We start from the raw sequence: 24,808 nt of genomic DNA, 5'->3' as shown, positions 1-24,808 counted from the left end.
GAATCCTTTTGAGTATATCAGATTTTATTCTGTTAATAGAACTTTTAAAATTTGTATTTTATTTTATATATGAAATCATAGCTGAAGACCAATCTGAATGAATCCTTTTTGACTAGTAATTTGTTAGGCTTATAAATTAATGGATGTTGGAGTAGCAACCTTCAACACCTTATTGCCAATCAGAACCACCAGGGGGCAGTAATTCCTAGACACTACAGTTTGAAATACTAAAACATTAAATCCCAAACTGGAATGAAAGTTTAGAATTCGCAGTACTAACTTGCCTCTTCCCACTTTATTTCATTGCTACCGTTGATATAAGACATTAACTATAAATATTTTATTTTACAAGAGTGAATTTTGGGAATGAAATTAATGCTTGTTGTTTTTCTTTTTAACAGGGCAATAAATGTGTTCATAAGTGCCAACCGGCTAATTCATCAAACCAACTTGATACTTCAGACCTTCAAAACTGTGGCCTGAAAGTTGTATATGTTAAGAGATGTACTTCTCAGTGGCAGTATTAAACTGCATTTATCTGTAAATTTTAAAGTTTGACTGTATAAATTATCAGTCCCTCCTGAAGGGATCTAATCCAGGATGTTGAATGGGATTATTGCCATCTTACACCATATTTTTGTAAAATGTAGCTTAATCATAATCTCACACTGAAGATTTTGCATCACTTTTGCTATTATCATTCTTTTAAGAATTATAAGCCAAAAGAATTTACGCCTTAATGTGTCATTATATAACATTCCTTACAAGAACTGTAAATATTGGTGTTTGTTTCTGACATTTTAACTTGAAAGCGATATGCTGCAAGATAATGTATTTAACAATATTTGGTGGCAAATATTCAATAAATAGTTTACATCTGTTAAACATTTCTTTACTTGAAAAAGAAGGATGCATATATATATGTGTGTGTATATATGATCAGAAGACCAAGACAACTTGGTCTAATGTTAAATCTTCTAATGGGAGCTTACTAGCAGTTTATCAAATAATAAAGCAACAAGAATTCCTATTTTTTGTCCTTAATCACTTTGGGCAAAATGTAGTCAGTTAAAATAGTTCTGTTAGTTGTTACATATAAAAGACTGGATATTTTTTCACTGTTTCTAATCTTTAGACTTCTGAGAAGAGAGAGCAGTCTACAATGTCTTTATACTGTAATGATGCTTTCTGAACTGTGTGACATTGTAGATTTTGACTCCCAAGAAATTACTTCTGGTATGCTAGGCTCTAATAAGCTTTGCACATTGTCCCCAAAGTAGTCACAATTAATAAAAACTATTCCAATAGTTGTATTGAGATTTCATCAGTGTTAATATAATATACACTCTTTAAATATGTAAATTTGTTTCACACTAGAGAAGTTATAAGTAAACTATGTATCTAATATTCATTTTGAGTGATTTGAATATTCAATTATAATAAAAGGAAATCAGGTTTTGTTCATCTTTTATAGAGAAATTAAATATTAAACTAAATCTGTTGACAGTATATTTTGGCTATAATACAATTTAGTTATTTTTGTTCTATTTTTAGAAAATGAATTTTTAAAGATTACTGTCATTGATAACATAAAATGACCCTGATAAATATAAGTCAGTATGTGAAAAGAAGCAAAGCCGAAAACATAGATAATTGATTGAACTCTTATTACCTATGAACGTGTTCCTAATTTGACTTGTCATTCTTCAAAAGTGCAGAACTATTAAAACAAACATAAGTGATAATCTCTAGTATTTTCATCAAAAACTATCATTTATTGTGGGAAAATAAGAAGAAAGTCAAGTGTGTTATTTGCATAGGGGTTTTCCAACCCAAACTATCATCTCCCTTGTATTTTCATTCCTTCATAGAAGTTGCCAGCCTTGTTTCTATAAGTCTTCTCTCTTTATAAGGCTTCATCTACTACATGTGGCTTCTGTTGTAGTGAAACGTGTGTCCATAAAAAGGGACAATTTTGAGTGGCAGTTACTTCCATAAGTCCTTCCAAAGCACCTAAGTTGAATCGTGAAAAGAGCCAGTGTCAGGTGGCTTCTGAGGAGAGGCATGGAAGGAACTCACTGTCTTGCTGTGTTCTGTGTCAAGTACTATTGAAAATGCGTTTTTTTACTTTGATTTCCTAAGGATTCTACAATTTAATCAACTTCCTCATAGTTGAAGAAACAGCGAGGTTATAACATAGCTGTCAGCTGGGAGCTGAACTTGGGTTTGTATGTTCTATATGTTCTTCTCACTGGTCTTTGTTTCATTGCCAGGAATAAGTAAGAACCTGCTTCACCAAACCCCTGTGTGGTTTACTGCTTCATAAATTATAACAATGTGGCTTTTTTTTCTAACATCCAATGCACCCCCCCCCCTCAACTTAAACAACATACCACAGGAAATGATAGGTGTTAGGTGGGGCAATATTAGATTGGGGAGCCAATGTCTGTCTTTTTTAATATTTTTTAATTTTTCATTGGAAACAACTTCAAACTCGCAAGAAACTTGCAAGGATAATTGTAGCATAAAGGAAAAACTATATACTTTTTGCCGTCCTGTTTGCTTGCCCTGCCTTGCGTCCCCTATATACCTCTGGATGCTTTGCATGTCTTACAGCCTCTGTTTGTTACAATTTGTTCCTCACTCCAGGTTTTCTTACTAGATCCAAGTTGTACATCCTTGGTCAGAATGTCGCACTAGTGGTTGTCACGGGAATGGGATTTGGAGTGCATACCCATCTCCACGGATGGTTCTAGTTTTCCTCACCTGCTTATAGTGCACTTGTGTTTCTCCAGTGTATAGTATAATTTCTCACCTAATAAGCAATATCTGGGAGGCTTTTAAGTACACGTTAACATCTTGCTTGAGGGATGAACATATTAATGTTTCTTGCTCCGATCTAATGGTGACTTTCCAACCCTAGCATCTTTTTCCACATGCACCAGTCAGCCCTGCAGAAGTCTTTTCCCCATCTCATCTATTCATTCATCCAGCTATGTTTACACCAAAATTTGAATGCTGTCGCAGGTTCATAAGTTTTCGTTGTTTTCCTAGTGGTTTATATCCCATACTTTGGTACTCAAATTATTTTCAGTTTGACAGATAACTCCAGCTGACTCCTGTGCTCTGTGAGTTCTCTTTTCTGTTTGTATATGGATGTGTGTCACTCAACACCCCCCCCACACACACACACTAATTAACTTTGCATAAAACACATCCCAAGATTTAAGACCAGCAATTTCTCCATAGACCCAGAGGGAAGTTACTAAAAGTTTAGAACTGGATCCTGGGTGTTGTCATTGCATCTAGGCCTTTCAACAGACAAACTAGAAAATGTATGCCTGCCTGCATACAAATGTACATGTACATGTGCCCTTACACTGATCTCAGAAATGAATTCACAACTCCAAATTGAATTCTTTCTTGTCATCCTCTTTATTTCTGTGCCCTTAAAACCATGGTTCTAATCACTTCACTTGTTCATCATGGAACTCTACCTCAGAGAGGCTTCAAATTACTTTATTTACCTCGCCAAACAGGAAGATTTGTTCCCTGTGAACATGCAGCAGACATATGCAGGTAATAGAAAAAGATGCAAGAGTCAGTTATCTCCTTCTTTCACGAGTCCTGAAGATTGGACAGCCAATCAGACTTGGTGGCAAAAGTCTTTACCATCTCAGCCATCCCACTGCCAACATTCTTTTCAGTTTCAGAAATAATTTTGCAGAGTTGTGAAATCCAAAGTTCCTGAGAACTGTATATTAGCAACTGAGCCTTAGAAACTTTCCAAGTTGTTTTTTCTCGGAGGACACACTGAGCACAGTGCACTTTCTCTGCACCTTCTCCTTGTACCATAGGCAGCAGAACTGTAGGAAATCAGCTATCTCTGTCACATTGCTCCCTGCTGTGCTCACAGTTAACTTGCAGGGTAAGCTCAAGTACAGTTATTTGAAGAGGTTCCTAATGATGTATTGATATTAGCTACAATGTGATCATCAGTGTTTTTAATGAACAGAATCTGAGGCTTGGTATGGTGAAACATGCCTGTGATCTCAGTATTTGGTAGGCTGAGGTAAAAAGATCTTGAGTTCAAGTTCAGCTTGGACCACATGTTGGGTCCAGCTTAGGCTATATATAGCAAAAGAAGAAAAAAAGTGATTATTAAATTTAGAGATTTTCAGTTTGATGAGCTGTGTAAAACACCTCAGATAAATTATATAACTGTGTATTTTGAGTATAATTCAGTATCATTGATTGGCTTAATCCCACCATTAATCTAGGTGGGGAGGCATAGCAAACTACAGAAGGTTGCCCATGTAACAAAAATCTGTTTGCTCACGTATCTGATAGAGTCAGAAATCAAGAGTTCCAACTTGGCAGAGGGAGAAAAAGAGAGAAAGCTTTCCATTAGGGTAACTTAGAATAATTGAGATAATCAGCTGATATATAAAAGACATATTTTGAATACAGTCTCTACCCAAGACTGACACTGAGGCCTATAAAGATTAAGTGGTAAGAGCACATTCTCACCAGTGAATCATTCCCCTCATAGCTGAGATGTTGCAGAGAAAGGAAGAGAACAACCAGGAGCATGTCCTTCAATCTTAAAAGACCTACTAGTAGGACTCAGCTTTTAAGATTTACATAACTTTCCAGGCTGGAGAAATAGCTCAGAGGTTAAGAGCACTGACTGTTCTTCCTAAGGTCCAGAGTTCAATTCCCAGCAACCACATGGTGGCTCAACAACCATGTGTAATGAAATCTGGTGCCCTCTTCTGGCTTGCAGGCATTCATGCAGACAGAACACTACGTACATAATAAAGTTTGGGAAAAAATAAAAGATTTACATAACTTTCCAACAGTGCTACCCTCAGAACCTGTCTTTCAATATATGGCCCATTGTGGGACATTTTGCCTTATTTGCATTTTTAAAATTTTATTGAAAATAGATTCCTTTTTCATACAACATACTTTGATTATAATAGTTTTCCCTCCCTCAACTCCATCCAGTTCCTCCCCATCTCTCTTCCCTTCAGATCTACTCCCTTTCTCTCTTCATTAGAAAAAAACAGGCATCTAAGAGAAAGCCAAACATGCCAAAATTAAATATAACAAGATGAAGCAAAAGCTATCATATGGAAATTGGACAGGGCAACCCAACATGAAGAGTCCCAAGAGCAGGCATAAGAACCGGAGACCTAATTGTCCCAGTCAGGAGTCCTACAAAAATACTAAGGTAATAGCTATAATATATATGCAGAAGACCTGGTGCAGACCCATGCAGGCTTTGCTGCTTCAGTCTCTGTGAGCTTATGTGCACCCTGCTTAGTTGATTCAGAGGGCCATGCTCTTCTTTTGTCCTTCACCCCCTCTGATTCATACACTCTGTTTCCTTTTCTACAAGATTGCCTGAACTCAGAAGGGAATGATTTGATGGAGACCTCCAATTTAGACTGTAAGATGAATTGCTAAATGGTCTTATTAAAAAAAAAAAAAAAAACCAGAGCCAGATATTGAGGTTAAAACTGAGAGATCAGAGGAACAGGACAAGCCATAGCCAACCTCACCTTACTAACCCTCAGCCTCCAAAGAGACTTACTTCCTGTATATCCACACCTATATATATGCCTTTCTGTTCTGCCATCTCACTTCCTCTCTTCCCCCAGCTACAGCACTTCCTGTTTGTCTGTACAGGTCTCCATGGTTAGTGGGGGGATTAAAGGCATGTGTTACCACGCATGCCTCTGATGCTAGTGTGGCCTTGAACTCTCAAAGATCTTGATGGATCTCTGTCTCCTGAATGCTAGGATAAAAGGCTTGTGCTACCATTGCCTGACTTCTATGTTTAATATAGTGGGTGGCTTTTTCCTCTGATCCTCAGATAAGCTTTATTAGGGTACACAATATATTGGGGGACACAATATATCACCACATAATGATGATAAATGCATAATGTTTGTCCCTTGGCTTTCTTCATCAGTTCCCATCTATTGCCAGAGGAAGCCTCTCTGATGATGATGACTGGAAAAGACCCTGATCAATAAGTATATCAGAATAATTAGGAATTATTTTTGTTTTGTGGGGATTTTTGTTTTGTTTGCTTTTTTTTTTTTTTTTTTTTTTTTTTTTAAAGAGCAGTGATGTTTGGTTTACCCTAGGTCTCTGTGCTGTCTAGTCTCTAGTTCTTGGTTACCCAAACAGTGTCAGGTGTGGGTTCCTTCTCATAGAATGTGCCTTCAGTCAAATCAGACTTTAGTTAGCCACTCCCACAAGTTCTGTGCCACCATTGCCCTAGCATATTATGCAGGCATTACAGATGGTAGACCAAAGTTTTCAGGGCTGGTACAGATTGTAGGGCAAAGTTTGGGGCATTGGGTAGGTGTCCATGTTTCTCTTTAGGTAGCCTGCAGAATACCTATCCACAGATTAGAACAGGGATTAATGTATTCCATGCAAGGCATTAGCTCAATTTTTCCATGTTCAATGAGTTGTGTGGGTGTTGTCCTCAACAATGGGGCCCTACTGTCAGTTTTCAGAGAGCAACCTTTTGTCTTAGCAACAGCCTAGGTTGGGGATTTTCTTGGGACCTCCTTGTCCAGCAACTCAATTGAATGCAACCTAGTTCCGCCACTGAAAGACCTGCCTGGCTACAGGAGATTGCCAGTTTTCTAGATCAGATAAACAATTTAAATAGATGTATGATCCTCAGTGAAATAGAAAAGCCATTTAAAGTCTCCCAAATAAAATAGCCCAGGCCACAGATGGCTTTATCACAGAATTCTACCAGACTTCCAAAGAGTTAACAATACTCCTCAAAATATTCCACAAAATAGAAACAGAAGGAATTCTATTCTTTTTTTTAGACCATAGTAACCCTGATACCCAAACCACTTCAAGTTTCAGTAAAGAAAAAATTACAGACCAATTTCCCTCATGAACATTGATGCAAAAATACTCAATACAATACTTGCAAACCAAATCAAAGAACACATCAAATTCATCTACTATGACCATCCCAGAGATGGAGGGATGGTTCAATATATGAAAAGTCAGTAAATATAGTCCACCATATAAACAAACTGAAAGGGAAAAAAACAAAAAAAAACATCATCTCGTTAGATGCAGAAAAGATTTTGGACAAAATCCAATACTCCATGATAAAAGTCCTGGAAAGATTAGAGACACAAATGACATACCTAAACACAATAAAGGTAATTTACAAGTTTATAGCCAATATCAAATTAAATGGAGAGAAATTCAAAGCAATTTTTCTTAAATCAGGACTAAGACAAAATTGTCTACTCTCTCCATATGTATTTAATACAGTACTTAAAGTTTTAACTAGAGCAATTAGACAACCAAAGAAGATCAAGGGGATACAAATTAGGAAGAATTCAAAGTATTGTTATTTGCAGATGATATGGTAGGTATATAAGTGACACTAAAAACTCCAACAGGGAACTCGTACAACTGATAAACACTTTCAGTGAAGTGCTGGATACAAGATTCACTCAAAAAACTCAGTAGTTCTCCTATATACAAATGACAAATGAACTGAGAGAGAAATTGTGGAAACAACTTCGACAGTAGCCTCAAATAATATAAAATATCTTGAAGTAACTCTAACCAAGCAAGAAAAGATTTGTATGACAAAAACTTAAAGTCTTTGAAGTAAGAAATTGAAGAAGATATGAGGAGATGGAAAGATCTCCCATGCTCATAGATTGGTAGGATTAATATGGTAAAAATAGCCATTCTACCAAAAACAATCTACAGATTGAATGCCATCCCCATAAAAATTCTAACATAATTCTTTACAGATCTCAAAAAGACAATTTTCAACTTCATATGGAAACAAAAAACCCAGGGTAGCTAAAATAATCCTGAAAAATAAAAGAACTGTGGCAGTCCCACCATTCCTGATTTCAAGTTTTAGTACATAGCTATAATAATAAAAACTGCATGGTATTGGCATAAAAAAGAGCCATACTCATCAATGAGATCTAATTGCAGACACAGACATAAATCTACAAACCTTTTCTGATAAAGAAGCCAAAAATACACAGTGGGAAAAAAAAAAGACAGCATCTTCAGCAAATGGTGCTGGTCAAATTGGATGGCTGCATGTAGATGATTGCAAAGTGATTCATACTTGCCACTCTGGACAAAACTTGAGTCCAAGTGAATCAAAGACCTCAACAAAATCACATACACTGAAACAGATAGAAAAGAAATTGGGGAAGAGCCTTGAGTGCATTGTTGTAGGAGACATCTTCCTGAACAAAACACTGGTAACACAGGTACTAAGATCAACAATTAATAAACAGGACCTCATGAAACTGAATTGCTTCTGTAAGGCAAAGAACATAGTAAATAAGACAAAATGACAGCCTACAGAATGGGAAAAGATCTCCACCAGCCCCACATCTGACATAAGGCTGATTTCCAAAATATATAAAGAACTCAAGAAACTAGACATCAATAAACCAAATAATCCAATTAAAAATAAGGTACAGATTTAAACAGAATTCTCAACAAAGGAATCTCAAATGACCAAGAAACACTGAAAGAAATGTTCAATAGCCATCAGGGAAATACAAATCAAAATGAGATTTTTATTCCATCTTATGCCAGTCAGAATGGCTAAGATCCAAAACACTAATGACAGCTTATGCTGGAGAGGGTTTGGAGTAAGGGGAACACTCCTCCACTGCTGGTGGGAGTGCAAACATGTACAGTTACTTTGGAAATCAATGTAATGGCTTCTTAGAATATTGGGAATCAATCTTCCTCAACACCCAGCTGTACCATTCCTGGGCATATACTCAAAGATGGTAACAACAACACTTGACCAACTATGTTCATCTAGGCCCAACTGTGTTCGTAGAAGGTTTATTCTTTTTTTCCTTTTATTTTATTTTACAATAACATTTAGTTCTACATATCAGCCACAGATTCCATTGTTGTCTCCCTTCCTGCTCCCCTCCCCTTCCCCCCAGCCCACCCCCCATTCCCCCTCCTCTAGGGCAAAGCCTCCTTCGAGGACTGAGATCAACCTGGTAGACTCAGTCCAGGCAGATCCAGTCCCCTCCTCCCAGATTGAGCCAAGTGTCCCTGCATAAGCCTCAGGTTTCAAACAGCCAACTCATGCAATGAGCACAGGACCTGGTACCACTGCCTAGATGCCTCCCAAACAGATCAAGCCAATCAACTGTCTCACCTATTCAGAGGGCCTGATCCAGTTGGTTGGCCCTCAGCCTTTGGTTCATAATTCATGTGTTTCCATTCGGGAGATCCCAGCTGGATCAAGAACAGAGAGGGAGAACAAGGAATAGGAGACCATGGTAAATGAAGATCACATGAGAAAAGGAAGAAACAAAGTGCTAAAGAGGCCCACAGAAATCCCCAAAGATACCCCCACAATAGACTGCTGGCAATGGTCTAGAGACAGCCGGAACTGACCTACTCTGGTGATGAGATGGCCAAACACCCTAATAGTTGTGCCAGAAACCCCATCCAAGGACTGAGGAATCTAGATGCAGAGATCCATGTCTAGGCCCCAGGAGCCTAATTAGCGAGAAAGAGGAGGGTATATATGAGCGATAATTGTTGAAACCAAGGTTGGATAAAGCACAGGGACAAATAGAAGGTTTATTCTTAATAGTCAGAAACTGGAAGCAACCTAGATATCCCTCAACTAAAGAATAGATAAAGAAATGTGGTGTATTTATACAATAGAGTATTATGCAGCTGATAAAAAGAGTGACATCATGAAATTTGCTGGCAAATGGATAGAACTGGAAAAGGTCATCCTGAGTGAGGTACCCCAGGCCCAGAAAGACAAACTTGATATGTACTCACTTATAGGTGGATATTAGCCATAAAGGATAACCATACTGCAGTCCACAGACCCAAATAAGGTAAGTAACAAGGAAGGTTCAAGGGAGGAAACATGAATCTCACTGTGAAGGAGAAATATAATGGACATCACAGATTGACAGGGTTTGGAGTCTGGATGGGAACAGGAGGTGGTGGAGGATAGAGGGAGAGAGTATTAGGAAAGACAAATGGAATTAGGGGCATCTCTGAGATGAGCTAGAAACCTAGTGCTATGGAAACTCCCAGGAATCTATGTCGGTGACTGTAGTAGGACAGACTCATAGGGTTGAGGAACTTGGCTCAAATCAGTTGCCAAGGCTTGCAAAAAGCATACTTCCTTATGAGCCAACCTGGAGTCTGCCTGAGGGCCTAACAACAGGTACTGTCAGAGTTCCTGATTGCTATCAGAGTTCCTGATTGTGCCCGGCCAATGAGGGAAGACCATGCAATGCCACCAGATTGGAACACAGTTTGGGTGCCAGGAAGAAGGTATATAAGGCCTTCCCTGTTTTTGAGTAAACGAGTTCATTGTGTGTCTTCAACTGACTCCAGGTGTCTGTGCCATTGATGCCCCTGCCCCAAGGGAACCATTAGGATCCAGCAACAGGTGACCTCTAGCTAAGACTCCTAACAGTGGGAGATACAGAGCCTGAACTGGCCATCTCCTGTAACTAGGTAAGATTTACAGTATAGGGATTTGGACCCCAACCCAGCCACACAACCTTGACCTACAATTTACCCTGTCTACAATATACGTTGGGGTATAGGAAGTACAGAAATTATGGGAGTAGCCAACCAATAGCTGGTCCAACTTGAGTTCCAAACCATGAGAGGAAGCCCAGCCCTGAAACTTTCTGGAGGGCCAGGACCCAGAGGTTGGACAGCCCATAGACCTAGGCTAGAACCAAACATGACTGACAAAAGAAAAAAAAGTCAATGAAATAATTTCTAATGATATTCTGCTATACTCATAGATCATTACCTAGCCAAACTGTCATGAGAGAGGCTTCATCTATCAACTGATGGAAACAGATGCAAAGATCCACAGCCAAACATTAGGTAGACCTCAGGGAATCCTGTGGAAGAGGGGGAGGAAGGATTATGGGAGCCAGAGGGGTCAAGGACACCACAAGAAGACTCACAGAATCAACTAACCTGGACTCATGAGCTCACAGAGTCTGAATCAACTACCAGGGATCCTGCATGGGACTGACCCAGGCACTCTGCAGGTGTAACAGTTGTATAGCTTGGTTTTTCTGTGGGACTCCTAACAGTGGGAGCAGGGTCGGTCTCTGACTCTGTTACCTACTTTTGGGACCCTACCCTCCTGCTTGGTTGCCTTGTCTAGCCTTAATAGGAAAGGCAGTGCCTTGTCTCACTGCAACTTGATATGCTATTGCTGCCAGATATACATGGGATATACATGGGAGGCCTGCCCTTTTCTGAAGAGAAACAGTGGAAGAGTAGATGAGGGAAAAGGGGAGGTGGTGGGGAGGGACTGGGAGGAGAGAGGGGAGGGAGGGAGGGGAAATTTGACGGGGCTAGAGAAAATTAATTACTTAATTAGTAAAAAAAGAGTGAATCTCTGATTCTTGTGCCTTCTCTTGGGGGCCTTTTATTTTTTCAGTTGCCTTGGCTTGTACAACTTTGATATAATTGTTTTTGTTTTATCTTACACTTTATTTTGTTATGTTTTGTTGTTATCTGTTAGATACCTGTTCTTTTCTAATGAGAGACAGAAAGAAAGTGGATCTGGATGGGAGGGGAGGTTGGGAGATACTGGGAAGAGTAGAGGGAGAGGAAACTGTTCAGGTTATATTGTATGATAAAAGAATCTATGTTTGATCAAAGGGAGAATTTTTTTCAATAGATTGAGATGCTCACGGCTAAAATTAAAACTAACAGAAAATAATAGATATTGTAGTCACCAACACATATAATGATAGCTAACATGGGACAAATAGTTTGAAAAGTTTAAAATACCAGGCTCACTGCTTATATTATTCACCAGGAATTACTTTTCTTTTTTCAAAAAACATAGCTCTTTTCTATACAGAAACCAGATGACATTTATATACCTTAAAAAGTTAATAGGGTCTTAACTTTATTTAATTATTTAAAACAAGAATGGAAGGATTTAATTTTTGGTTCACAGTTTGAGGGTACAGCTTATCACCTTTGTGGAAGTCACAGTGGAAGGAGCATGAAGTGGCTGGTTAGATTGCATCCACAGTCAGTATACTAGTCAGGGCTCTCTAGAGAAACAGAACCAATAGAATGAATATAATGGCTACAGAAGGAAGCCATACAGGCTCACATAGTGAGTCAGCTGAAAGACACAGACCAAGCTGGAAAATAGCTGCCTAATAGCTAAAGTGTTGGTGGCTCAATAGTCTGAGAGAGTTGCTGGAGTAGAAAGAAGGGTAGCAAAAATAGAGAGATGTCTAAAGAGGTCCAAGAGCTGAAGCTGAAGAACAGAAGGCTGTACAGAGTCAAAGAAAATCTTTTTTTTATTAATTACATTTGTTTATTTATTTTATATCCTGAATAGAGCTTCCACCCTCTCCCCCTCCCCAGCACCTCCCTCCTGTCCAACCTCCCATCTAGTCCTCTACTGTTTCTGTTCAGAAAGGGTCAGGTCTCCCATGGGTATCAACAAAGCATGGCATTTCAAGTTGAGGTAGGACTAAGTTCTTCCCCTTGTGTTAAGGATGGGCAGAGCACACCAGTATGAGGAATAGGTTGGAAGCCAGGAAAAGCTTTACCGACAGGCCCTGCTTCTACCACTGGGAGTCCCAAAGTAGTTCAAGCTGCACTGTCAAGCACATGTAGAGGACCTAGGTGGACCCTATGTAGGCGCCCTAGCTGTCGGGCCAGAATCTGTGAGCCACTATGAGCCCAGGTTAGTTGCTTTTTGTGGGTTCCCTTGTGATGGCCTTGCCTGCCCCCACCCTGGCTAGTACAATCCTTCCTCCCTCTTTTCAACAGGATTCCCCCAGCTTGGCCTAGTGCTTGGCTGTGGTCCCCTACATTTGTTTCCACCATCAGTCATTGGAAGAAGGAAGGCTCTCTGATGACAACTGGGGTAGTTACTAATCTGATGATAGAAGATGGCCAGTTCAGGCTCCTATCCACTATTGCTAGGAATCTTAGCTAGGCTCGTCGCTATAATTCCTGAGAGTTTCCCTTGCACCAGGTTTCTACCTGACCCCAAAATGCCCCCCAATCAAGACATTTCTTTCATTTTTCTCCCCTTCCATTCACCCCAACTCAATCCCTCATGTTCCCGTCCTTACTAGCCCCAAGTCTACCCAGGAGATCTCTTTTCCCTTCCCAGGGAAATCCATGTGTCCCGGTCCCACTTTGGGTCCTCCTTGTTACCTAGCCTCTCTGTGTTTGTATATTGGGCATGGTTATCTTTTACTTTATAGCTACTATCCACTTATGAGTGAGTACATACCATGTTTGTATTTCTGGGTTTGGGTTACCTCACTCAGGATGATTTTTTTCTAGTTCAACCTATTTGTCTTCAAATTTCATGACGTCATTGTTTTTGACAGCTAAGTAATACCTCATTTTGTAAATGCACCCAATTTCTTAATCCATTCTTCAGTGGAGGGGCATCTAGGTTGTTTCCAGGTTCTGGCTATTACAAATAGAGCTGCTATGAATATAGTTGAGCAAGTGTCCTTGTGGTATGATTGAACATCCTTTGGATATGTCCAAGAATGGTATAGCTGGGTCTTGAGGTAGATTGATTCCCAATTTTCTGAGAAGCCTTCATATTGATTTCCAAAGTGGCTGTACAAGTTTGCACTCCCACCAGCAGTGGACGAGTGTTTTCCTTACTCCACATCCTCTCCAACATAAGCTGTCATCAGTGTTTATGATTTTAGCCATTCTGACTGGTGTACAATGGAATCTCAGTCATTTTGATTTGCATTTCCCTGATGGCTAAGGATGTTGAATATTTCTTTCAGTGTTTCTCAGCCATTTGAAATTCCTCTATTGAGAATTCTATTTAGATCTGTAACTTATTTTTAATTAGATTATTTGGTTTATTGATGTCTAGTTTCTTGAGTTCTTTATATATTTTGGAGATCCATCCTCTGTCAGATGTGGAGATGATGAAGATCTTTTCCCATTCTATAGACTGCCATTTTGTCTTATTGATAGTATCCTTTGCCTTACAGAAGCTTTTCAGTTTCATGAGATCCCATTTATTAATTATTGATCTTAATGCCTATACTAGCAGTGTTTTGCTCAGTAAGTTTCCTCCTGTGCCAAAGCATTCAAGGTTCTTTCCCACTTTCTTTTCTATCAGGTTCAGTGTAATTTCATTTATGTTGAGGTCTTTGATCCACTTAAACTTGAATTTCATGCAGGGTAATAGATATGGATCTATTTTCTTCTACATGCTGACACCAAGTTATACCAGCAGCACCATTTGTAGAAGATGCTTTCTTTTTCCATTGTATAATTTTGGCTTTGTTGTCAAAAATCAAGTGTCTGTAGGTATTTGGATTTGTGTTAGGGTCTTCAGTTTGGTTCCCTTGATCAACCTGTCTGTTTTTATGCCAATACCATGCTGTCAGAGTCAAAGAAAATCTTTAGACCTTAGTCATTGGGAGCCAGGGATATATTCAGTTATTAAGTCCTGAGTCTTAGACAACCCAGGCTAGGAGATGTAGTGCTGGCCAAGTTTAGCAACTGAAGAATCCCAATGTCTAGTTTTATAAAAGGCTATCACACTGGCTGGTGCTACAGAATGAGGAATCCTGGCATCTAAGCCTTCCCGGGAGCTATAATAGTACCTGTTATAGCTAGGCACTAGGGATTCATCACTTCCTAGACCTTCACAGTAACTGTAACACTAGAAGGTGCTAACTTCTGGTGTTACACCCACCTCTGTGCTGACAATGTTCCTTGCCACCAAATGTGAAGGGATGCACAGACTGCCAGCAACAAGCAAGCAGCTTCTTTCATACCCACAGTTTTTATGCGGGTAGAGTTAGAGGACACCTGTTAACTTAGTGATGGCAGGACCTCTTCAGATTCTTGCCAAAAATTCTAAACTTGGTAATTCTAAGAATTTTTTCTGTAGTGGGAGAGAGGCTGAAGAAACACAAAGTTAAATGCAACAAGGCACACACAGGAACCAGTGTTAAGAGGAAGTAGAAACCACAAGTAGGAATGAGGTAAAATGTGTCAGTCAGAGGGCAAGTTGTCAGTTGAAACTGGAAAAGTGAAACGGGTGTACACACACACACACACACACACACACACACACACACACACACAACCCAGTTCAAATGTTGCTCAAGTTACATTTGGAGAGAAATTTGGTTGACTTAAAAATAATCCAATCCCCAAGCCTTCCCAAGGATTGAAGAATGGTACTCAAGTTCCATTGTGAATCTGCTTCACTGTTAGATGCTTTACTTTCCCTGGATTTTGTCTTTTCTCTTACCCTCCTCTCTCTCTTGTTTCATTCCTGGTCTCTCCTTTACAGACAACTATAACGATCCTCATTAGTTTCGCCATGTGTGTGATCTGTACTTCATAAGTAAAACAGCTGACCTGCAGGTGCAGGGTTCAAGAGCTCTCGGAGAGCACTGACATTAGGCGCTCATCTGATTTTTTTCCTGATGCTAAAACACCATATTTCTTTAATCCTTTCACTTCTTCCCAAGTATGTTTTCTCATTCATTATTTTTTTTTACTGGTTAGTTTTACTTTCAGAATTACCACTGAAATGCAAAATGAGGGAACTCATCCATATAATTGTACACCTGTGTTCTCTCTGCTACTGCACATGCTTATGAGCTGCAGAACTTTGTTGTTGTTTTCTTGAGACAAGGAAGGTTTCTTCTGTGTAGTTTTGGTACCTGTCCTGGATCTCACTCTGTAGACCAGGTTGGCCTTGAACTCACAGAGATCCGCCTGGCTCTGCCTCCCAAATGCTGGGATAAAAGGAGTGCACCACCGCCACACAGCTTTGCTGCAGAACTTCTGAAGCCAATCAGCATGTCCATAACTGCTTCCTTAGAATTTAGAAAAGAATTGTCTCCAACATTCTGCCTAACACTAAGGAAAATGTAGAGCTCATGGTTTAGTTTTAACTCTTTGTTCTCTACACAGGAGAAAAACAAAGCATGGAAAAACAGATGCTGCCCAGTTAACAGGAAAGAAAGGGAGAAGGGGAAAGGGAGAGAAAGAGGGAGGGAAGGAGGAAGTCAGAAAGGAGAAAGAAGGAAGGAAGGAAGGAAGGAAGAAAGATAAAGAAAGAGAGAGAGAAAGAAAGAAAGAAAGAAAGAAAGGAAGGAAGGAAGGAAGAAAGAAAGAGAGAGAGAGAGAGAGAGAAAGAAAGAAAGAAACAAAGAAAGAAACAAAGAAAGAAAGAAAGAAAAATAGCCCATAATTGATGCTTCTGATGGATTTGGAATACAAAACACAGTGAAATACAGGAAATTATTACAGTCATAGCTTTACTATGAACGATGGGCACGATGATGGTCAGCATGTTCATAATTGCTTGTATTGTTTAGTAAAATAGATTACAGGGGATAATACATGGTAATGCTTAAATAAACAGAACCATTTTCAGATTGAAAACTTCATTTTATTAATATCACTATAATTATGCTTTATTTTATACATTTTAATTAAAATATAATTACACTACTTTTCCCTCTCCTTTCTTTTCTCTAGCCCTTCCCAAGATCCTTCCATTAATTCCAATATTCCTCAACTCTCAAAGTGATAGCTCTCTTCATACAATAGGAATAAGAAAGGTATTTGTCAATGGTGATAAAATGGCTAAATAATGACCTTCTAAGAGTTTCATGGTCTTGCTGTCATCTACGACAGTCATCATATCCATTTATTAGGCAAGGCAAAGATAAGAATGATTGATTGCCTGTCTTTCATATTAAATAAAACAGCAGCCCTCTGGGTATCCAGCATCTTCCAGGTATGTTTATTTCCATTAGCCATAATTGTGTCATGTGGCCATTTCTACCTGAAATGGAATCTGGGAAAGCAGTTTGTCTTTCCTCATTGTGGGTACAAAGACTTGCACAAAATATGAGTTCCTATTAGCAGGTCAGAGCGGGGGTGGGGGGGTGGGGGGTGGGAATGTCAGGTAGTGAACTCAACTGTTCTCAAAGCATCAAGAGGATAGGTTAACCTGTGCTCAATAGCCTTCCTTCAAACTTCAGAAATGCTTAGACATTTGAACTTCCATAAAATCCCCTTTAACACATTGGCTCTCAGGACTCTGAAGGAGCTTAAGTGTTCTGGACATAAGAAAATGAGATTTGGTTAAAGGACTCAAGTGGGTCAAGCACCTGTACTCCACGGTTGCCAGATTCATAGGGAAATGAATAGTCAGTGTTAATCAAATGCAGAACATGCTGATGAATAGACTAGACACAGAGAGTGACCACAAAGTCAAGGACACCTGGGCAGGGGCAAAAGGCATTCTGAGCACCCCAGGTATGCAAACCAAAGTGAGAAGAGCAGACAGCTTCTTCATTGAGCCTACCCTGCCCCACTCAGCTTGGCATCCCCTGATGCTACAATGGCTATGGGCCGGATCCTGAAAGTTCAATCTTTCTTCTACTTTATGGCTTAAGAAATTTAAAGTCATAGAAGAAATGGTATAAAAACAGAAGAATAGTATATTAATGTACATATGTGTGAATTATTAATGTTTTGCTATCTATTATTGGATTTGCTGAAAATATTCTAAGTATCATGACACTTATCCTAAAAACGTTGCTCTCTCTCTCTCTCTCTCTCTCTCTCTCTCTCTCTCTCTCTCTCTCTCTCTCTCTCTCTCTCTGTGTGTGTGTGTATTTCCCACTCTTAGCCCAGTCCTCCGCATACCCTTGCAGCAGTCAGCCCAAACTCCCAAACTGTGCTTTCTTGTTACATATCTTCAGTCTTAAGCTTTCTTCAACTTTTTGTATCACTGACTTTTTCAAAGACAGAGGCTATTGTATAGAATTCCATCTGTCTGTTTACCAGCTCATGATTAGATTTGGTTGTATATTTTCTTTTTTTTAGTCATTGATTATTTCATACATGTAAACAATGTATTTTGATTCTGTTTATCACTCACTTCCCTTTCAGCTCCTCTGAGGTCTGCCTCCCACCACACCCTATCAAAACTTCACTTCCAGCTTTTATAAACCATTGGATTTGGTCAGTGCATCTTTATGTGGATGGTTCTAGCGCCCCCCACTGGAGTCTGAACAAACCAACAGGGGCCACTTCCCTGAGGAAAACTGACTCTTCCCTGCCCTGGAAGCCTTCAGCTTCCAAAGCTCTTCAGCTTGGGGTAGGGCTTGTAAACCCCTCCCCACATGTGCTGGAGCTTTGAATGGTTTGGTCTTGTTCAGGTCTCATACATTTTATACTGTGAGCTCATTCATGAGTGCAGTGGTCCTACCATGTCCCAAAGTCACTATTTTGCAGCACTAACTCCTCCCCAGCTCTAACTCTTACAATTTTTTTCTTCTCAGTTAGGTATTTTCACAGTTACTGAGAATGTGATGTGAGGTACCTCCATGTACATCACATTAGAATACATATAATGTCAGTTTTTCCCACCATTGGTGGTGTTAACTTTGGAAACTCCTTTACTGTAAAGTACTGCCTCTCCTGTAATTAATTGTAAGCAATCTGTTGGGGGAACTACTTTGAGATGAGGCAAATATTTTATTTCCCGAGAAAATATCATTCATTGATAAGTATTCTTCCTTGAATCAATTATTACTAAAGGTGGTTGTAAAATAATGATTTCCTAACTCAACACTTTACTAAGAAAATGCCCACAGAAACCAAAACAAGGGATGCAGCTCTGAGATACAGTGCTTGCTTGCCTATGAGAGTGTACATTGCTCTTCAGGCATGCATGGTAGAGTAGTTAGGCTAAGGCCATGGTGTCCGTTTCATCATGCTTCCATTCCTCTTTTTTATTCCTTGCTTATCAATTCAGATTCCCTTCAGTTTAGTAGTCTGAGCTGTTTACACACAAGAAACATGTAACATGCTTCAAAACTGCTCATGTCTGAAATCCACCTGCAGGGATAGATTTTAAGTAATTGTTCTAGGATGGGGTTAAACATGGGATTTTTCAAAACTGCCTCAATCATTTATAAATCTGCCTAGAATTGAACTGCTGGGAAACCAATGGCCAATTCAGTTTTTCAAATGCTTAGCATCATATTACATTCCAAAGCTGAAAACTTCTGAAGTCCCAGTGTTACCTCAGTGAGTACTCACAGACAACAATACAGTGGGTGTAATTCCAGGCCAGATTTCCTCTCCAATCAGTCTTGTCTTTTTCACTTTCTCACCTGAACATCTTCCTCATTCTAAAATGCTACCTAAAGGTCACCACTTTTGTCCCCAGGAATGTTATCATGAAAACTTTCATCTCTATAATCTAGCATAGATCATTCCCTCTGTTTAATTGTTCTTTCTTCTGGATTTGATCTACCCACTACCTAATCATCATTTGAGTGCTGTCATAGGTAAAACTCACTCAATGTATCTTCCTCTCCTAGCCTTTCAACTGTAGACTAGGAGCTCCTGTGCACTCTTCCTTAGACACAACCTCACTGTGTTCTTGTAACAATGTACAGCAATCCCCAGCTTATCTCACTTGGTAGACTGTACCTCTCATGAAAACAAAGGCCAGCTTATTTGAATGAATCTTCAATCAATGTATAAAGAAATGAGTGACTGATGAATAACCAAATAACTAATCTTTTCACTACGAGCTAGAGCTGAAATGCCACCATACTTCCAACACCAGAAGCAGGGAGTGCAGGGCTGAGTGTGGCTGAGCTAACAGATGCTTGAGTGACAGATTCATGCTTGGTCTATGTTATGATCTCATCCACTATCTTAAAAAAGTTCTGGCATTGTTTAGTTGTGCTTTTTATACTTCAGGGGTTCATGCAATGCCATTACACAGAACACAGCAGCTTTTCTTATCAGACAGAGCTCATTACATTCTTGAGCTCCCTCCTCCATGATTTATAATGGAAGTACTTGGAGGAGCCTTAGTGATCCTCTGATTTAATTCTTTCATTTTCAATGAGAAGATTCTGAAGCCAGAAATATTAAATGATTCCCTTAAGCTCCTGCAGTTGGTTACTGTCAGATCTGTGCACTCCTCACTTAATTATCTTACTTTCTTAAATTTAATATCCCACTTGGTAAGTCTATAAGGCACATATCTCCACTACTAAATTTTCTCAATAGATGGATGAGCTTGTTGCAGAGCTAACTGCCCCCTCCATCTGCAGTGGAGATGAAAATGTCATTAGCGCTCCTGTCGTCGTCGTCGGCGGCGGCGGCGGCGGCACCGAACATGTACGTCTCCCTACCTAACTTCAGAGTGTGTTTTTAAGGCCCTCCCAAAAGAAGCTCATATTTCTTTAGACAGTGGTAAGAGTTTATCTTGAAAAGTAGAAAACTAAAATGCATTGAGTAATCGAGATGCATTTTCTGTGGCAGCATTTGGCTGAGGCCGTGATTATGAAGCACCATCTGCACTTCGGAAGATGACTTCTCTGGGTACACTCACAACAATTGGATTTCGGGTGGGTTTCCAATATTAATTTTACAATTGCTGTTCCTGCTGGGAAGAAATAGAGCCCCGGTCCTCTGGGCATTTAATTAGAAACACTGTGTTCAGGAGCACCATGTTCTGGAAGAAGTATTTATTGTGGTGTTTTTCCCTCCTGGGACTACAGCTTTCAATCTTTTAAAGTGCAGTTTGCCTCAGAACTTTGGTTTTTACAAGTTTTGAATTCCATTTTATTGCTCCCTTTTTCTTTTCTTTCTTACACAGAATTTCTTGCCATAAACAAAGGTGAAATGGCAGCATTTTTCACATGAGTGTGAGCTGATGCAATTTTTGCTCTTCTTTTTCTTATAGTAAGTGGGGAGGAAAGCAAAACAGAAAACAAAGGACATGAAACAAAGGATGAGAAATAGATTTAAAGGATATATATATATATATATATATATATATATATATATATATGCAATCTACTGCTCTTTCTGTAACCTTTTTATACTGAAATTGTATTCAGTAAATAATCTTTCTATTTTTGTGTGTATACATGCTGTATATGGTGTGTGTTTATGTCTCTCTGTCTCTGTCTGTATCATACATCATTTCTATTTCAGTATGTTTTCACTTGAGTCTGCTCCATTTAGTGAGTCCATGTGGAATTAAATCCCACATCTAATAAATATAAAAAGAGTATCAGATTTGAGTGATTCTAGAAATTTAGGAAAACTAGATTCTAGGAAATTCTAGGAATTTGTACACTCTAGGAATCTAACAGGGTCACATTCTATCTGCCTATATTTATAATATTCTAAACATCTTGTTATTAAAAAATTAGACAGGGCCAAAAAAATGTAAGAGCCAAATAAGAGGGAAGAAGTCTATGAAACACTGCCTTATGGGTATGGCATGGCCAGGGTGCTCAACAACTTTCAGCAGCTGTGGTTGTCAGCATAGACCTTGTATAAGACTGAGGCAGTAAATAGTTATTGATGGGGGAGAGGCTTATGAGGCTACACCACACATAAGGAAGCTCAAGGCAATTTAGGGCTGCTGCAGAAGAAGAAAATCATTGTCTTCAGTGCTGTAGCTACTGTCCAGTTAGTTACTCATGCTCCAGTGGATGGTTTCATACAAATGCCATGTGAGAGTCCCGGGTGACTGTGAAAGCCAGAAGGCCCTGGGTGAACATTTTTCAGACAATAAGAGACCACAAATACCAGACCAGACTACTATATCCAGCAAAATTTCCAACCCCCATAGATGGAGAAAGCAAGATATTCCATGACAAAATAAGTTAAAAAAAATACCTATCTACAAATCCAGCCCTACAGAAAGTACTAGAAGGAAAACCAATGGACTCAATTTGCCTATAAAAAGACACAGGCTAACAGAATGGGGATAAAAACAGGATCTATCCTTTTGTTGCACACAAGAAACACATCTCAACTTCAAAGACAGACACTACCTCAGAGTAAAGGGTTAAGAAAAGATTTTTTCCAATCAAATGGACCTAAGAAACAAGATAGTGTAGCTATCCTAATATCTAACAAAATAGACTTCAAACTAAAATTAATCAAAAGAGATGGAGAAGAACATTTCATATTCATCACAGGAAAAATCCATCAAGATGACATCTTGATTCTGAACATTTATGCCTCAAACACAAGGGTACCCACATTTGTAAAAGAAACTTTACTAAAGATTAAATCACACATCATACCCCACACATCAATAATGGGAGACTTCAACACCCCACTCTCACCAATGGACAGATCTGCCAGATAAATAAGGGAACTAACAGATGTTATGACTCAAATGGACTTAACAGATATCTCTAGAACATTTCACTCAAACACAAAATAATATACTTTGTTCTCAGCACCTCATGGAAGCTTCTCTAAAAATTGACCACATACTCAGTCACAAAGCAAATATCAACATACACAAAAAAAATTGGAGTAACCCCCAGTATCTTATCAGATCACCAGGGCTTGAAGTTAGAATTCAACAACAACACAAAGTACAGAAAAACAACAAGCTCATGGAAACTGAGCAATGCTCAACTGAGTCACCACTGGGTCAAGGAAGAAATAAAGAAAGAAATTAAGGACTTCCTAGAATTCAATAAAAATGAATTCACAACATACCCAAACTTATGGGAAACAATGAAAGCAGTGCTAAGAGGAAAGTTCATAGCACCAAGTACCCCCATAAATAATTTGGAGAAATTTTATACTAGTGACTTAATAGCACACCTAAAAGCTCTGTGACAACAACAATAAAAAGCAAATTCATCCAGGAGGAGTAGATGGCAGAAAATAATCAAACTTTGGGCTGAAATCAATAAATTACAAACAAAGAGAACAATACAAAGAATCAATGAAACAAAGAGTTGATCTTTGAGAAAATCAACAAGATAGACAAACCCTTATCCAAACTAACCAAAAGGCAGAGAGAGAATATCTAAATTAAGAAAATCAGGAATGAAAAGGGGGACATAACAATAGACACTGAGGAAATCCAGAGACCATTAGATCATACATCAAAGACTTGTACTCCACAAAATTGAAAAATCCAAAGTAAATGGACAATTTTCTGGATAGGTACCACATACCAAAATTAAATCAAGACCAGATAAATAATTTAAATTGACCTATAAGCCCTAAGGGCATAGAAGCAGTCATTGAAAATCTTTTAACCTAAAAAGGTCCAGGGCTAGCGTGTTTCAGTGCAGAATTCTACCAGAATTTCAAAGAAGAGCTATTACCAATATTCCTCAAATTGTTCCACACAATAGAAACAGAAAAAACACTGCCAAACTCTTTTATGAGGCCACAGTTACTCTGATTCCCAAACTATACCAAGACACAACAAAGAAAGAGAATTGCAGACCAATCTCTCTCATAAACATTGATGTAAAAATACTAAATAAAATACTAGCAAACCCAGTCCAAGAACACATAAAAGAATCATCCACCACGATCAAATAGACTTCATAGCAGAGGTGCAAGGATGGTTCAACATACAAAAATCTGTCAATGAAATCTACCATATAAACAAACTGAAAGAAAAAAACCCTACATGATCATTTCATTAGATGCTGAAAAGCCTTTGAAAAAAAAATCCAACACCTTATCATGATAAAGGTCTTAGAGGGATCAGGGATTAAAAAAAAGTCCCTAAACACAATAAAGGCGATATAAAGCAAGCCAACAGTCAACATCAAACTAAATGGAGAAAAACCTCAAAGTGATTCCACTAAAATCAGGAACAAGACAAAGCTGTCCATTCTCTCCATATCTATTCAATATGGTACTAGCTAAAGCAATAAGACAACAAAATGAGATCAAAGGGATGCAAACTGGAAAGGAAGAAGTCAAACTTTTGCTATTTGAAGATAATATGATAATATACATAAGTGATCCCAAAAATTCTACCAGAGAACTCTTACAGCTGATAAACAACTTCAGTAATGTGGCAGAATACAAGATTAATTAAAAAAATCAGTAGCCTACATATATTCAAATGATAAACAGGCCAAGAAAGAAATCAGAGAAACATCACCCTTTGTAATATCCACAAATAATGTAAAAAAGCTAGGATAACTCTAACCAAACAAATTAAATACCTGTATGACAAGAACTTTACCTTTTTGAAGAAAGAAATTGAAGAAGATATCAGAAAATGGAAAGATCTCCCATGCTCATAAACAGGTAGGATCAACATTGTAAAAATGGCAATCTTACCAAAAGCAATCTACAGATTCAATTCAATCCCCATTAAAACTCCAACAAAATTCTTTACAGACCTTGAAAGAACAATACTCAACTTCATATTCAAAATCAAAGAACTCAGGATAGCCAAAACAATTTTGTACAATAGAGGAACTGTAGGTGGAAGTTTCTGTCCCACCAGCAATTCCCAAACATCTCTCAGCTGATTCCCAAATAATTGACTCAGAGGCTTAATATTACTTATAAATGATAAGCTAGTAGCTCAGGCTTATTACTAACTACCTCTTACACATAAATTAACCCATAATTCTTATCTATGTTTAACCACATGACTTGGTACTTTTTTTCAGTGTCGCATTTTCATCTTGCTTCCTCTGCATCTGACTGGAGACTACTGACTCTGCCCTTCCTCTTCTCAGAATTTTCCTAGTCTGGTTGCCCCACCTATACTTTCTGCCTGGCTACTGGCCAATCAGTGTTTTATTAAAACAATTTTGTAGTGGGCAGCCATTCCAGCTTTGATCTGGAAGTTCCAACCCCCATTGAGGCTTTGGTAACTGTCACACCTACAAGATGTGCCACCCTCTCTTGGTTCCTA

General features: G+C 38.8%; 1 protein-coding gene across 2 annotated transcripts in view; it reads left to right on the top strand.

Moving 5' to 3' along the window:
• The window catches only part of Pdcd10 (programmed cell death 10), a 40,966-nt gene extending 39,938 nt beyond the window's left edge, over positions 1–1,028 (top strand). For both annotated transcript variants that reach the window (XM_028867191.2, XM_028867192.2), the window contains exon 8: positions 402–1,028. In XM_028867191.2, coding sequence (XP_028723024.1) covers positions 402–483 — 82 coding nt within the window. In that variant the 3' untranslated portion in view covers positions 484–1,028. The remainder of the gene's footprint in view (positions 1–401) is intronic.
• The last annotated feature ends 23,780 nt before the right edge of the window (positions 1,029–24,808 follow it).

Source organism: Peromyscus leucopus, chromosome 6 (genome assembly GCF_004664715.2).
Source record: "Peromyscus leucopus breed LL Stock chromosome 6, UCI_PerLeu_2.1, whole genome shotgun sequence".
NCBI classification, from domain to species: domain Eukaryota; kingdom Metazoa; phylum Chordata; class Mammalia; order Rodentia; family Cricetidae; genus Peromyscus; species Peromyscus leucopus.
Note: the sequence above shows the minus strand (reverse complement) of the source record. Positions and strands in the feature narration are given on the sequence as shown.